The 16,177-nt window shown below is 57.9% G+C and overlaps 1 protein-coding gene across 2 annotated transcripts in view; it reads left to right on the forward strand.

Annotated features, from left to right (window-relative positions):
* SH2D3C (SH2 domain containing 3C) overlaps positions 1–16,032 on the forward strand; it is a 34,713-nt gene extending 18,681 nt beyond the window's left edge. For both annotated transcript variants that reach the window (XM_012639820.1, XM_012639821.1), the window contains 9 exons: positions 4,678–4,806; positions 6,002–6,456; positions 8,065–8,189; positions 10,046–10,581; positions 11,888–12,003; positions 12,575–12,746; positions 13,537–13,648; positions 14,006–14,212; positions 15,422–16,032. In XM_012639820.1, the coding sequence (XP_012495274.1) occupies positions 4,678–4,806; positions 6,002–6,456; positions 8,065–8,189; positions 10,046–10,581; positions 11,888–12,003; positions 12,575–12,746; positions 13,537–13,648; positions 14,006–14,212; positions 15,422–15,597 (2,028 nt within the window). In that variant the 3' untranslated portion in view covers positions 15,598–16,032. The remainder of the gene's footprint in view (positions 1–4,677; positions 4,807–6,001; positions 6,457–8,064; positions 8,190–10,045; positions 10,582–11,887; positions 12,004–12,574; positions 12,747–13,536; positions 13,649–14,005; positions 14,213–15,421) is intronic.
* The last annotated feature ends 145 nt before the right edge of the window (positions 16,033–16,177 follow it).

Below are 16,177 nucleotides of genomic sequence, written 5' to 3' on the forward strand. Positions count from 1 at the left end.
GGACTCCTTGGCCTGAGGTCACACAGCCTGTCAGAAGGATTTGGATCCCAAGCCTGATTGTTGCAGAATCAGCTCTTGGCATTGAAGAGCCTATGATGCTAGGACAAAATGTCCAGGTCTAAGACACTAAACTTGAAAAATAGCACGCATTTATTGAGCACTTACTTTATGCCTGACAAGTTACGTGAACCAGCCCAGCCAGTGCTCACAAGAGTTCTGTGAAATCAGCATCGGCATTAGCTGCGTTTTCCAGATGCATTTTCCACGAGTAAATCGGGGCTCCCAGAGGAGGGGCTGGTGGGAGTGGGGCCACCAAGCGTTAGGGGAGAGGCCACGAGTTGAGCCCAGTTTGCCTCTCTCACCACTGGGCTTACTGGCTCTCTGCACCCCCGGAGCTTGTCCGCCGCACACCCCGAGATTCCTAGCAGAGTCTCTGATTGCAAATCAGAGCTGAGAAATCCTGCGCTCGGGAGATTTCCTGGGGCCACAAAGGATTCGGTCAAACACATACAGGGATTTCTCCAGCTTTAGATACGATTTAACTTAAAGTCTCTGCCCGCTCCCGGTCAGGGAGGGGTGCGGCAAGTAGGGGAGGCAGGAGTGCGCCCTGGCCGGCGCGGGGGTCCCCACCCTATGCCCTGACTCCCCGTGAAGCCCCCGCCCGGCGGGCCCTCGGCTCGGCGCCCCCGGCTCCAGGCAGCCCGAGCGCGCGGGACCGCAGCGCGGGGGGCGAGGGGCTGGGAGCGGGGGGCGGGCGGAGGCAGGAACAATGGCCCCCTCCCCTCCCCTGGCCGGTGGAGGGTGGGGTCTCCCCGCCCCGCCTCCCCGCTCCTCCCCCGACCAGGCGATGAGGTAATCGCGCCGCCGAGAGGCACGCGCAGCCGGTGCCCAGCCCGGTCGGTCCCCGCGCCCCTGCCCCGCGGCCGCCGCCCCCCGCGCCGCCCCGGCCGGCCGCACCATGACGGAGCGCTGCAGCCTGTGGAGCGCCCTGTCGGCCGCCGCCTGCTGCTTCTACCGCGGCTCCTTCGTGCAGGTGCAGGTGAGGGGGCGGCTCGGCCCCGCCAGGCGCGCGGGGCTGGGACCCCCGGCCGCTCCGCCCGGCCGAGAGCCGGGGAGCCAAAGCCCGGCGGCGCGGGCCGGGGCGGGCCGGGCCGGGCCGGCGGACTGAGGAGGGGGCGGGGTCGCCCGGCCTCACCTCTGGGTGCCGGGGCGCTCCGCGGGGCGAGGGTCCAGCGGCTACTCCTGGGACTGCGGGCTGCGGGGGTGCCGGTCCGCGCCTGCCTCCGCCGCAGCAGGGAGCCGCGCCGGGGCGCGGGGCACCGGGAGAGGGGGTCCCGGGCGCCCTGCCGCTCCTCCGGCCAGCACGCTGGCCCTTGCGGCTGACCCGGCACCCTGGTTCCCCATTGTACCGGGGGCGCTGAGTGAGGCGCAGGAAGCTGGGGGGACGCCGCCGGTGCCAGGGTTGGGGCCAGAGCGCCCGCCACCCTCCTGCCCTCTAGGTGGGCTCCGGCATGCCCGGGGCGCGGGTCTCTCCCTGCCCGGCTGGCCGGGCAGCGCGGGACGGCGCCGTGGCGGTGAAAGGGTTAAACGGAAGGGGGTGGAGGGGAGGACCCGGACCCGCCTCTCTGCGGAGCATCGTCTGGGGATGGCATTGCCCGGGGTTGGGATACCGAAGGGAGCTGGAAGGGGTTGCTGGGCGCGGGCTGGTGGGAAGGGGTTAAGACCCTGGCCGGGGGTCTCCGCGCTGCTGCCTCCCGAGTCCCCTGGGAGACCCCGGGCGCGTCACCTCTGCGCTGCCCGGGCTCACGCGCTCGCAGCCCGCCTGAATGACTGCCCCGCCGGCGGAGCGCAGCATCCCCGCGCCGGCCAATCAGGCGCGCGCAGGCCGGGAGGCGGTGAGATCATCTCTGGCCAATAGCGGGGCGCCGAGCGCAGGGATGCTGCATTCGCACCCCAGCCCCCCCAACTCCTGGGAGCTGGGGACCCCCAGGCCGAGGGTGAGGAGGAGGGCACAGGACCCTAGGGGTCCTCACCCTTGGGTGTGTGGGAGGACCAGGTTGGTCCCCCCAAACTCTCTGACCATTGATTAGGGCTGGGAAATAGGGGCCAGTGTCCTTTTGGGGATGAGGCTACCCAGGACCAGAGAGGGGAAGCGACTTGTTCAAGGTCACACAGCGGCAGTCTTGGGACCAGGCTCTTCAGCACACAGACTCCTCCCCTTCTTGCCCCAGGTCGCTCTGGCTCCTTTCGTGGAACTGGGGGTCTCTCAATTGCATGCTTTTTGCCAAGGAGTAGGACGTCGGAAGGCTGGGGCACTGGCTCCCTTTTCCCTGTGAGTCCCCTTCTTCCGCCCGGGGTATGGTGCGGTATGAGGGGGCGGCCTAGGCTGGTGTGAGCCCTGCAGAGTGAGAGGGAGAGAAGCTGGGATCGTGGAGAAGGGCAGGTACCTGAGAAGGCCCAAATCTCAGCCCAGCGGGGCCTCGTCGGCCCTTGGGGTATCGATTTCTACCATGAGGAGAGGCTGTGCGGAATCCCCATCCCCAGGCCCCACCTTTCCCTGACACCTGCCCAAACCACCCACTCCCACCATCTGTCCCCAGAGCCCTGCAGGCTCCTTAAAGCCGGCATTTTCATGGGCCTACCGCCAAGCCGCTCTGCCCCAGCCTTGCCCGCTCGGAGTGTCCCGTTGTCCTCCCGGGATCTTGGCCTGGAGTCCTCGCTGACCCTTCTGCCCCCTTCCCCACACCAGTCAGTGGACATCTAAACACCCTCTCCCTCCCCATGCCCCACCCTGCCCTGCCACTGCCTGGAGATCACCAGGCCGCTCTCTGCAAGGACAGCAAACCTGCTCCAACACTCGCAGACCCTTCGGTGGCTCTGCTGTGGTCTCTGGGTAAACCCCAGCTCCCCAAGGCAGCCTCGCAGACCTGCCACACGTGCTCCTGCCCTCACAGCCTCTTCGAAGCCTCTCCCTGTGCTCTCGCCACCCCGCCCTCGCGTCTGCCCGCAGGGCCCTGCCTTTGCGGCTCTCTCCCAAGAAGCTCTTCCCCGCCCGCCCTCGCTGCCCGGAGGCTTCTGTCTGGCACATCCAGTCCTTCTTCAGGCCTCAGCAGAAGCTCTGCCTTTTCAGGGAAGTGACCCCTGGCTCTGTCCCCTGACTGGTGGCAGGGGGGGGCGTGGTGTCTCTGTGCATCTCTGAACATTAAGAAAACCTGGAATTGATGGTCATTGTCAGCATGGGCTCCCCAGGGCAGAGACAGCTGTCCTGGTCACCTTGGGACCTCAGCCCCAGCACAAGACCACAGTGGGTGCTTAGTCAATATTTAATGAATGGAGTCAGAGATTCTAGATACCTCTGAAGCTGGGAATCACAATGTCCTGGGAGCAGTGTAGATTGGGGCAAACCAAGGCAGTGTGGGAGTAGAGGGGTGGAGAACAGAGCTGCAGGAGTAGGCGATGAGACTGTAGAAGGTCAGAGGTGGCAGGGAGTGAGCTAGGGGACCTTTGGTCTCTGGGGAACAGGGGGTCCTGGGGAGAGACTCACCTGGGATGAAGCTGGGCCCTTGAATACCCTGGTTGTCTGTTATGCCTTCTGGCCAGCTCTGGAGTCTATCTTGGAGCAGCCATCTCTGGGGCCTAGAACTGGGCCAAGGGAGAGGAAGGACAGTCTCCCATCCTTGCAGTGGCGAGGATGCCTGCGTGCTAGTTGCAGTGCTCTGGGGTGCTGTCTCCTTTCACCCTTGCAATGAGGTGAGGCAGGTTCTGTCATCCATACCCCTTCAGCTGAGGGAGAAGTTGAGGCCCAGAGAACTCACATGGCACAGCCAGGATTGAGCTGGCCTCTGTGGTAGGGATGCACCTGACACTGGGGGGCTCCCCTCCCCCTTCCCTAGGGCTCCTGGGATCCGTCAGCCTCCAACCTCAGCCACAGTAGCCAGGAGACCAGGAATCGCCCCTTTGGGCAGGTGGAACGTGACCTTGAGCTTCCCTGCTGGGCCGTGGTTTCCCCATCTGGCAAGGATTGCTTGGGTTTGCAAGGAGCATTGCAGTGATGTCCGTGGTGCCTTTCCTACCCTTCCACTGTACGGTTCACCATCCCAAAATGTGTCCTTGTGCATCAGCTCTGTGGTTTTGTTCGTGCCGTTGCCTGCAGTACCTGCTGCCTTCCTTCCCTCCAAGATTCACCTGCAGACATCCTCTGTCCCCCACCTTCAAGATCAGTTTGGTGTTTTCTTATTGCCATCTCCTCCGGGAAGGCTTCCCAGGCCCCTCCACCTCGCCCAGACTTAATCTCCTCCCTTCTAAAAGCCACCAGCCTCTTTGCCGCTGTCCAGTACTGTGGTGCTGACCGCAGTCTGCTCGGATGCTTACGTTGCTGTTGCCTCTCCTCAGCCTAGGGGCGTGCTTGAGGACATGGCTTGGTTTATGTGTCACTACATCTACCCCTGGCACATAGCACAGGGCCTGGAATGCGGTAGGCATTATTTTGTGGAATTAAATAAAATTTCTTTACTCCTCCTGGGACAGGGACCCATAGGTAAGGACCTTTCTGGCACCTGTGCCTTAGTGTTCCTAGAGTCCCAGGATAGAAGGAGTTCGCCTGGGGTAGGGTGAGGTTGGGAGGGAAGGAGGAAGGGGACTTCGAGTTGGATGCCAACCCTGCTGTCTCCCACCCAGTTCTCCAAGGAGAAGTACATCCTGGACTCATCACCAGAGAAACTGCACAAGGAGTTGGAGGAGGAGCTCAAACTCAGCAGCACAGACCTCCGCAGCCATGCCTGGTACCATGGCCGCATCCCCCGAGAGGTGAGTGGGCCCTGAGCTGGGATCTCAACCCTGGACCCTTCTGCCCACCACCTCAGCCAGCCCCAGCCCTGACCCCAGCTACCAGAGAGGCTCTGAACTATGGCTTGGCAGGTTCGATCAGAGTGAACTGGAATGAGGTCTAGCTCTGCCATTTGTTTACTGTGGGACCTTGAACAAGTTGCTTCACCTCTCTGAGCCTCAGCTGCCTAATCTGTAAAATGGAGGCTAATAATAGTACCTACCTCAAAGGGTTGTTGTGAAAATTAAATGAAATAATGCTGATAAAGTACTTAACATGATGGCTGACACCAGTGAGCTCAATAAATGTTGGTCTTTGTTGTTATTATTATCACTGTTATTGTTACTGGTCTATACATCAGTCTCTTGTGTGTTTGGTTAGTGAGTATCAATCTTTGGGTTACTCAGTTCTGGCAAAGTTGAGTTTTTGGGCTGAGGTGACTTTACAAGCCACATACTTGGGCTGATAGATCACCTGTCTCTTCTTTCATTCACACTGTAAATCTTTGCCAAGCAGTCTTTGTTGGGACCTATGCTGGGCACCAAGGTCGCAGAGATGGAAGAGGTGGTGGCTTCCCTTGAGGGCTGATGGCCAAGGGGAGGGTGGTGGCTGACAGGCGAGTAGACAGAGCCTAGTAGGAGAAGTGCAAAAATGGAGCACTCGGCAGGAACATGGGCGAGCCCTGAGGAAGGGGCACTGAGGAGGGAAGCCTTTGTGAGATGAATAGGAGTTCACCAGGCGGGAAGGGCGTTCCAGGCCAGGAAAGCAGCTTGAGGGTGCGAAGGCTCAGAGACACGCCAGAGCACTGGGTAGTGCGAGGAGTGAGGACTGGGGATTGGCTCGGCCCGACAGGAACCCTGAGAAGGGGTGACTCTGAAACCGGGGCCTCAGATCGCAGCAGCCCCTGCTCCTCCAGACCCTGGGTCTCTGCGACTTCCATTCCAGGATACGTTCTCCCGTTCCTGGACCTCTGTGCCCCAGACACAGGGCCTCTGGATGAGGTGTCCCCTCTGAACCTGGGTCATTGTGTCCCTGCGCTCGAGCTTCAGATGTCAGATGTCTCCATTCACTGGGTCCTCTATACCTGGCCTGACCTTGGTGTCCCCCCAATCCTGGGTTGCTGTGTCCCCCAGACCCTGCGTCTGGCCTTCTCCAGCCTAACCATGCCTCCTGCAGGTCTCGGAGACCTTGGTACAACGCAACGGCGACTTCCTCATCCGGGACTCGCTCACCAGCCTGGGTGACTATGTGCTCACGTGCCGCTGGCGCAACCAGGCCTTGCACTTCAAGATCAACAAGGTGGTGGTGAAGGCCGGGGAGAGCTACACCCACATCCAGTACCTGTTTGAGCAGGAGAGCTTCGACCACGTGCCCGCCCTCGTGCGCTACCACGTGGGCAGCCGCAAGGCTGTGTCGGAGCAGAGTGGCGCCATCATCTACTGCCCTGTCAACCGCACCTTCCCGCTGCGCTACCTCGAGGCCAGCTACGGCCTGGGCCAGGGCAGTGGCAAGGCTGCCAGCCCCGCCAGCCCCTCGGGCCCCAAGGGCAGCCACATGAAGCGGCGCAGTGTCACCATGACGGACGGGCTCACTGCCGACAAGGTTACCCGCAGTGACGGCTGCTCCACCAGGTCAGCCAGGCCCTCCCTTGTTAAATGGGGATGTTGGTAACAAGGGTGTGGCGAGAAAGGGGAGGCTCAGCCACACCGACCCGGAGTGGAATCACTCTCCTGTAGCCTCCGCGTGTAGGGAGGAACAGGAGGAAGGTCAGGCTGTACTGTGTGGTTGTCTGGAACACAGGGTTTGCAGGGAGGCAGACCCAGGTTGCAGTCCCAGCTCTGTCACTTGCTGGCTGTGTGCCCTTGACCCTGTCACTCCTCCTCTCCATGTTCCTACCCACAAGGGCCCTCACTCCGGCAGCGCTCTCTAGCTCAGCGGGAGCCCTGAATGTTATCCTGAACCAGAGAGGGGCCCGGTCCAGCCCCTCTCCACCCCGCCCAGCTGGCCGGCATCAGAGCACAGGGCCTTGCAGCATGGAAGCCTCAGCACAGTGGCATTTTAATGACACCTGGCTGCCTCTAGGCTGAGTAAGGCCAGGCCCCAGATCCCAGGAAAAGCTGCAGCAGCTGATTGTTCCTGAAGTCCTGCTGTGCTCTGTGCCCAGTCCCGTCAGTTCCCACGTCCCCCTGGGGGGTGGGGCCTGCTCAGACCCCCACTTTATAGATGGACATAGGCTTAGAGAAGGGAAGCTGCTTGCTAGAGAGTGGTAGGATCAAGATTCAAACCCAGATCTGTGGACTCCGAAGTCTGTGCCCCTAATTTCTGGCTGTTTGCAAAGAGATCTGCTGTCCTGTGCCACCAGCACTTGGATAGGCTCTCGTGGCCTCATCTCCCTGGGCCTGGGTTGAGTGCTGCTAGCCAAGGAATTGATGGATGGATTTACCCTGTGGGCAGCAGCTACCTGGCCTGTGGTTTGGAACCAGTGAATATAATGGTGCCAGGATCCGCAGGCAGTGTGTGCCTAAGACATCCTGAGCATCGTCTGGGAACAGTGAGGAGGGGCCAGGATGGCAGGCCTAGCACCCTGAAGATCCCCACACTTCCTGCTAGCCCCCCTCTCCTCAGACAGTTCTCGAAGCTGGGGGAAAGGTTCCCAAGGAGGGGGACAGTTGTGCAGGTTGTGGACTGCACAAGGGCTTCTGGCCTGGGGGCAGTGGGGAGCTAAAATCAATCCTGTCCTCTGCTTATCAAGCTGAGGGCACTAGTGAGGGGCTGTGTGTGCCCAGAGAGTGGGTACAATTGACTAATTTCTGCAAAGGCACCTTGTGGGGTAGTGGGGTTCTGACCTGTACCCCCATTCCTGTCCTCCTCCTGGGGACAGGAGAGAGGCAGAGGAGCCTGAGAAGGCTTGGCTCGGCCGGGTGCCCCCAAGCCTCTTTTTCATAGGCTGGTCCACGCTGTGTGGAAGGGGAATGCTGGGCGGAGGCGGAGACAGCAGAGCAGTGTGGGGATGTGGCTGGAAACCAGGTGGGCAGAAGTGGAGCGTGTGGCTGGGAGTCGCAGGCCAGGGTTCCCAGCCCTGCTCCTGACTCGCTGTGCGACCCCAGCCCAGCCCTTCCTCCTCTGGGCTTCAGTCTTCATACCTGTCAATGGAGTTCACGGGGCAGACGTGGGGGTCCCAGAGGTGGGCTGAGGCCCTGCCCTCAGGCTCCCGGCCCATTAAGGTGTCTGCTCCACAGCACGTCACTGCCCCACCCTCGGGACTCCATCCGCAGCTGCGCCCTCAGCATGGACCAGATCCCAGACCTGCACTCGCCCATGTCGCCCATCTCCGAGAGCCCCAGCTCCCCCGCCTATAGCACTGGTACGGCCAGCCACACGGGTAGGGCAGGTGGGGGGATCCGTCGTTGCAGCTTCCGTGGCTGATGGGTGGTTATGTGTGCTCCTGCCTCCTTTCTGAGGCACAGCCTCTTCTGAGAGCAATGCCTGCAAGAACTGACACTGAAAACCCGCTAGCACAACTGGTGATGTTAACACACAAGATAAATCCGTGGCCTGTTCACTCAACACAACTTACCGAGCCCCTAGGAGGGGCCAGGCACATGCATGGAGTGGTTCCCAGCATGCTCTCCAGAAGGGACGAAGCCTGCTGGAGACGCACTGTGTTGGGACCAGGGTCAGATGCTGTGAAGGACACTCGTATGACAGTGTCCTCGCTTGACTGGTCAAGCTCCCACCTGTCGTAGGGTGCTGCGCTGGGCCCTGCACTGGCTGAGCCTCAGGCGACTTAGTGTATCCCTGGTTCCAAACGGCTGGCTCAAACCAGACTAGTTACACCTTGCTCTTTTGCCCAAGCTAGAGTGAGTGCTGTGGCGTCAGCCTAACTCACAGCAACCTCAAACTCCTGGGCTCAAGTGATCCTACTGCCTCAGCCTCCCGAGTAGCTGGAATTACAGGCATGCACCACCATGCCCGGCTAATTTTTTCTATATGTTTTTAGTTGGCCGATTAATTTCTTTCTATTTTTAGTAGAGATGGGGTCTCGCTCTTGCTCAGGCTGGTCTCGAACTCCTGAGCTCAAACAATCCGCCCGCCTTGGCCTCCCAGAGTGCTAGGATTACAGGCGTGAGCCACCGCGCCTGGCCCCGCTCTTTGGTTTTCTTAATAGTCTTTATTTTTTAGAGCAGGTTTAGGTTCACAGCAAACTTGAGAGGAAAGTACAGAGCACGTGCTTTCTTATAAATACAAAGAAAGTTTCTCTCATAGAAAAATGCCAGGAGTTCATTTCTGCAAAAAAAAAAAAAAAAAAGAAAAGAATGTTTTCAACAGTCAGAATTGTCCACGTGGCAGGCGAAGTGTCCCGGTGGGGAGGTGGGGGCAGGAGGAACCTCTGTCTGGGAAGCACTTTCTCTATCGAAGAGTTGCTGTCTGTGTGGGTCGTCACAAATCCTTCCCTAAGTACAGAGCCGCCAACTTTGTCATAACGACAAACTTGCCTTCAAAACAGCACCCCTGAGTGTAAAAGTTAAAATTACTTGCTAGAGATGAGGTATTGGACAATTTTGGAGCACCGTGGCATAGTAAAGCAGCCCAGAAGTCAGGACTTAAATCCCAGCCCTATCCCCTGCTGGCTGGGCGACCTTGGGCAAGTCAGCTTACCCCTCTGAGCCTCAGTTTTCTCATCTGTATAATGAAGACCATAAAAATACTTCACAGGATGTTGAGAGAGTTAAATGGACTATTGTACAAAGAAGGATCTTGCCAGTGCTAAGGGTCAATAATTATCACCTCTGATTTTTGGCGATGGTTTTACTGCTGCAGCCAGTATATCTCCAGCACGTCCAGCTCCGGGCACACAAGGTGTACCCAACAAGTACCAATTCATGGAGAAATGATTCTGCGTGGCACAGTGAACTCCAGCGAGTGCTTAGCTTCCCTGGATCACCAAAATCTTCTCCAGTATTTAATAGTTCAGCAGCGGCCCAAGGCCGCGGCAGCCTCAGGGTAGGGCCACAGAAACTCCTGGGGCCCAGTTGTTTCAGAGCATCGCCATGGGCTGGTCAGTTTGCCAGAGTCTTCCAGGTCTGGCCTCCACCCACGCAGGGAAGTGGAGCTGTCACCCCTGTAGGGAGGAGGGAGGCTGTTCTTTGTGGATGGGTGGGGAAACCTCACTTTGGTGGGAGCTGCGATAACTAGTCCTTTCTCTCTACCTCTCTGCAGTAACTCGTGTCCACGCCACCCCTGCAGCCCCCTCTGCCACAGCACTGCCTGCCTCCCCTGTCACCCGCCGCTCCAGTGAGCCCCAGCTGTGTCCTGGAAGTGCCCCAAAGCCCCCTGGGGAGTTGGACAAGGGCCCTCATGCAAGCCCCTCCCACACCCTCTGCAAGGCCTCCCCATCACCATCGCTAAGCAGCTACAGTGACCCAGACTCTGGCCACTACTGCCAGCTCCAGCCTCCCGTCCATGGCAGCCGAGAGTGGGCAGCAGCTGAGGCCTCCAGCCGGCAGGCCAAGAGCTATGGGGAGAAGCTAAAGGAACTGTCAGAAAATGGGGCCCCTGAGGGGGACTGGGGCAAGACCTTCACCGTCCCCATTGTGGAAGCCACCTCTTCCTTCAACCCGGCCACCTTCCAGTCACTACTGATCCCCAAGGATAACCGGCCACTGGAGGTGGGCCTTCTGCGCAAGGTCAAGGAGCTGCTGACGGAGGTGGATGCCCGGACGCTGGCCCGGCATGTCACCAAGGTTGACTGCCTGGTAGGTGCTGGGTGCACCCTGTGGTGGGAGCAGCACCTCTGTCCTTTGGCTTTGGGACAGCGGTCTTCGAGAGGCTGGCTCCCAGAGTCCCCAGGTGTAGCGAGGGGGCTGGATTCTGGCTTCACAGCTGTCCTTTACCTGCTCAGACTCCGCCCTGGTCATTTTGCCTCTCATTTTCTCTTCTTAAAAGGCAAAGAACAAGATATTTAAAGGAAATTCCTGTTTCCTTTAAATGTCAGCTTGGCACTAGAACCGGGCAGACCTGAAACATGGTGTCTGGCTCCCGGAGGCGCTGGAGGGCACTTCCTGAGCGTCCCAGAATGAGCCTGGTCAACTAGGCCAGGCACGGTGGCTCACGCCTGTAATCCTAGCACTCTGGGAAGCTGAGGCGGGCAGATCGTTTGAGCTCAGGAGTTCGAGACCAGCCTGAGCAAGAGTGAGACCCTGTCTCTACTAAAAATATAGAAAGAAATTGGCCAAACAACTAAAAATAGAAAAAATTAGCCAGGCATGGTGGCGCCTGCCTGTAGTCCCAGCTACCCAGGAGGCTGAGGCAGGAGGATCGCTTGAGCCCAGGAGTTTGAGGTTGCTGGGAGCTAGACTGATGCCATGGCACTCGCCCCAGGCAAGAGAGTGAGACTCTGTCTCAAAAAAAAAAAAAAAAAAAAAAGTCAGCGGCTGGTCCAAGGAATAGAAAAGGCCCAACTCCTCACCACCCCCTAGTGGACAAAAAAGCAAAAAAGTATTACCTTGGCCCTTACATTGTCAATGCCTGGGCCTTTGCTTTGTATGAGTCTTTGACCATCAAGGGATTCCAGTTGTCTCTGTGGCTCAGTTTCTCCCTTTGCAGTTTGGGAGGAACTGATTCCCTGGTTACACTGCTCTCAGAACTGAGGAAGCAAGAAAAGAGACGAGGCAGAGATGTTGCTCCATGAAGAGTACAGGGCGAGAAAGGAGGAACCCGGGTTCTAGGCCCACTATGTGACCTTAGGCAAGTCCATTCCCTCCCTGAGCCTCAGGTGTTCCCTCTGGAATAGGGGTGTCCTCGTCTTTGAACTTAACTGAATATTTAACATGCCAGACACCTCTGGGCATTTCCCCATTTATCCCCCATTTCGCAGATGGAGAAACTGAGTCTTGCTCAGGAAGGTAGAATCGCTTGCTCCATGTCAGAGGGTTAGCGGTGGAGCTGGGATTCGAACCCGCCTTCCAACCAGGTTACCACCTTAGATAAAGCTCTCTGACTCCCAGATGGTTCGGGCCAGCCCTGGCAGGAAATTAATCAGCCCTCCGGGTATCTTTGCAGGTTGCTAGGATACTGGGCGTTACCAAGGAGATGCAGACCCTAATGGGAGTCCGCTGGGGCATGGAGCTGCTCACCCTCCCCCACGGCCGACAGCTGCGACTAGACCTGCTGGAAAGGTAAGGGGCGCACGGGCGCACAGGGGCTCCCGGGGAACCCGGCTGCCTCCCGCCCTTCGCCGTGGCCGGTGGGCCAATCACAGTCTCTCAGCCTGGCTCCCAGGGCTGCTGGCCACGCCTCCCGTTGCACGGGCCAATCGCAACCTCTGGATGATATGCGCGCTAAGCAATCTTGGTTTCCCAAAGTCTGAGTATATCTCTGCATTCGCCTTCCTGTTTCATCCCCTTGACCAATCATCCCTTGTCCATCAGCCGCGGCCCCGCCCATCAGCTCGAGGCCCCGCCCATCATCTCATTCTTAAAACTGCTCTGCGGGTGATTCCACTATCAATCGCAAGCCCCGCCCTGCGTTCTGGCCCCTCCCCTGACTCGTACTGACCAATCAAAAGCCCGTGGCCTTGCTTTCCATCACTCTGGCCGCGCCCCGAGATCTCACTGCCTCTTCGGAAGCTCCTGCTGTGGTTCTGCCCCCGCCCCGCCCCTCTCAACTCAGCCACATGCGGCGGCGGGCCCCTCCCCTGCCCCGACACAGTGGTCGGCCCCGCCCACCCTCACCTGGCCGCTCCGACAGGTTCCACACCATGTCCATCATGCTGGCCGTGGACATCCTGGGCTGCACGGGCTCCGCCGAGGAGCGGGCGGCGCTGCTGCACAAGACAATCCAGCTGGCGGCCGAGCTGCGGGGGACGATGGGCAACATGTTCAGCTTCGCCGCTGTCATGGGTGCCCTGGACATGGCCCAGGTACTAGGGGGCCCGCACAGAGCCGGGCCCGCAGTAGACGGCCTGGAACAGCCCTGGGGTGCGTTCCTCTGGGCTGGCTGAGCAACACGAAGGAAGAGCTTTGAGAGTTTCTAGGCAGCGCTGGTGAGAGTAACTGGGAGAACTGAGTTGTCCAACTGCTGACCAACATCAAGTTTTTCCCCTTCTCTGGGCCTCAGTTTCCCCACTTGTAAAATGAATGAGGAGCGTTATATGAGTTTAGAGAATAAGAAAAAAATGGCTGTCATTTAGTGAGCACTTACTGTGCTAGGTGCTACACTAAGTACCAGCACTAATTTCTCAAAACAATCTCATGAGGTAGGTGCTTTTATGGTCCCCATTCTACAAATGGAGTAACTGAGACAGAGCAGTCCTTGCCTAAGGTCACACCATAAGAGGCTGAAAGAATTAGGACTGGAACCATGTCTCAGCTGAGCCTTACGCTGCCTCTCCAATGCCTAATAAATAGGGACGACAGGGTCCCAGAGGCAGTGCCCCGGGTTCAGCTCCCAGCTCCGCCACTTATGTTCAGAATAACCTCTGGCAAGTCCTTCCCCTCTCTGAGCCTTAGTTTCCTCATCTATAAAATGGGTTTTTGTGAGGGCTTCACAGGAGACATGAAAGGCAGTCAGCATTGTCCCTGGTACATGATTAGTGGCCATAATAGTGATTATTATCCCACATCTGGTTGTCCACTCAGCGGGGTGGCCTGTGGCCAGCAGCCACTGTAGGCCCCTTCCCTCGCTGGCCTCTCACAGTCTGGTCTCCCCAGATTTCCCGGCTGGAGCAGACATGGGTGACCCTGCGGCAGCGACACACAGAGGGTGCCATCCTGTATGAGAAGAAGCTCAAGCCTTTCCTCAAGAGCCTCAATGAGGGAAAAGGTACCTCCCCTGTCTTGCTGTGTGACTTAGGACAGGTTCCCGCCATCTCTGGGCTGGCAGAGACTCTCCCAGCGTGGACGATGCTGAGAACTTGCCTGAGCTCTGTGCAGGCTGTTGCCCCTGAGCCCACTCTCCGTGCCTGGCCGAGTCCAGGCTCAGCCCTTGGGGCTGCGCGAAGGCTTTTGCATTCAGCTGGGGGAATCCAAAAGAAAGAGTTTGTCCCAGGAGTCAGGAGCCCTCGGGGCTCTCTCTGGGACCTCAGGCAGGCTCCCTTCCTCCGCACCTCAGCTTGCGGGACTGCAGTGGACAGCGGGGTCCTCCAGGGTCTCTAAGCACCTGCTGTCTCCCTCCCTACAGAAGGCCCCCCACTGAGCAACACCACGTTTCCTCACGTGCTGCCGCTCATCACCCTGCTGGAGTGTGACTCTGCCCCAGCAGAGGGCCCCGAGCCCTGGGGCAGCACAGAGCATGGCGTAGAGGTGGTGCTGGCCCACCTGGAGGCCGCCCGGACTGTGGCGCACCACGGAGGCCTGTACCACACCAATGCTGAGGTCAAGCTGCAGGGTGAGTGCTGGGTGGCATCCGCCGGCCCTGTGAGCTTGGGCCTCCCTCCATCTGACTCACAGCTCCCTCTTCTCCCTCCCTCTGTCCTGCCTGTCCCCTGACTCCTTTGTCCCATCCCTTTAGTTCACTCCTTCATTAGTCCAACAAGCCACTGTTAGTGTCAGACACCAGATGGGGGTGGGGGGACACAGAGATGATTCAAAGAGCACCTTTGACACATAGGATCTTAGCTTCAGTGAGCCTCAGTGTTCTCATCTGTGAAGTGGGCATCATGTAGGCTACTTTAGGACATTGTTTGCAAGACGCTCAGCCTGGGGCCCTGGAGCTGATACAGACCTGCCCAGTCTTCACGGAGCTCAGTCTAGTCGAGAGGTAGACCTCCTTCTTGTGAAAGGAGCAGAGAGAAAGTGGCTTCAGACAACCTCTCTCACTGCTTTTGGCATTATTTAAGTCATCACGATTCATTGGAAACAAATTGGAAATTACAGCTGAGTAAAATAAGATTTAAAAAAATTACCCTCAATTACTCAGAGGTAAACGCTGTGAACACATTCTGGGGTCTTTCCAGCCTTTTCCTTTTTCAGAAAGAAACAATATATATTTTTTATATTTACTTACAAAATGTATATATTTCTTAGAAGAAAATATAGAACTTATAGAAAAATACAAAAAAAGAAAAATAACCCAAGATGTTCAAAAAATTAACATTAATATTTTATCTTCTAATCATTTAAAAACTATAGGCTGCATGGCTGGGCATGGTGGCTCACACTTGGAATCCTAGCACTTTGGGAGGCCAAGGCGGGAGGATCACTCGAGCAAGAGTGAGACCCCGTCTCTAACAAAAATAGAAAAATTAGCCAGGCATGGTGGCGAGTGTCTGTAGTCCCAGCTACTCAGGAGGCTGAGGTAGGAGGATCGCTTGAGCCCAAGAGTTTGAGGTTGCAGTGAGCTACGATGATGCCACTGCACTCTAGTTGGGGCAGCAGGGCAAGACCCTGTCTCAAAAAAAAAATTATAGCCTTCAAATAGCAAGACAAAGGTGCTAAACTATGTGGTTGTGTTCATCAACAAACCTTATTAGATCCCTGGCAGGGCTGGGGGAAGGTCTCACTGAGCAGGCCCCTGAAGGATGTTGGAGCTCTGGGTGGGAGCTCCAGCCTCCCAGGTTGGATGGTGATCCCCTGACCCTGTGCCCCCACACTGCAGGGTTCCAGGCCCGGCCGGAGCTCCTGGAGGTGTTCAGCACTGAGTTCCAGATGCGCCTCCTCTGGGGCAGCCAGGGCGCCAGCAGCAGCCAGGCCCGGCGCTATGAAAAGTTTGACAAGGTCCTCACTGCCCTGTCCCACAAACTGGAACCTGCTGTCCGCTCCAGTGAGCTGTGACCTCCAAGGACCCATCCCTTCTGCAGCTGCGGACAGCATTGGGGGCAGAAGGGCACAGACCTTTCCCCAGAGCACCCCAGAGACACTGTGATCAGCCCAAGAATGTTCTGGGTTCAACTCCAGGATCTCCTTCGCACCTCCAGGGTCCTGCGTGGACTCTGAGTTTTGTCCGACCACCACCACGGCTACACACTCATCGAGTCTCCCTTGAGGAAGAACAGGAACCCCCTGCTCCTCCCACCAGCTTCTGCTGCTCCCGTTCCTGCAGGTTCCTTGTTTTTGAGCCATGGGAGGCTCCTCATGCCTCCTCACTCTCCATCTGTCCCTCACTGACATCAAGGCCTGCATCTTGCTGTAAATAAGCCCATCTGTTCTGTAAATAGATGTACAGAAGCCATGTTCTTTCTTTCATATAATAAACTTTTATGACTCTTTCTTCTGTCTCTCAGGGGGTCCTGGGGTGGAAGGAAGCACCTTTTCTCAGGTGAAAGGTGGAAAACTTCATTCAACAAACACTTCCTTAGCCTGCAGTCCCAGCACTCTGGGAAGCTGAGGCGGGAGGATCACTTGAGCCCAGGAA

This window comes from Propithecus coquereli, unplaced genomic scaffold (genome assembly GCF_000956105.1).
Source record: "Propithecus coquereli isolate 6110/MARCELLA unplaced genomic scaffold, Pcoq_1.0 Scaffold142, whole genome shotgun sequence".
NCBI lineage: Eukaryota > Metazoa > Chordata > Mammalia > Primates > Indriidae > Propithecus > Propithecus coquereli.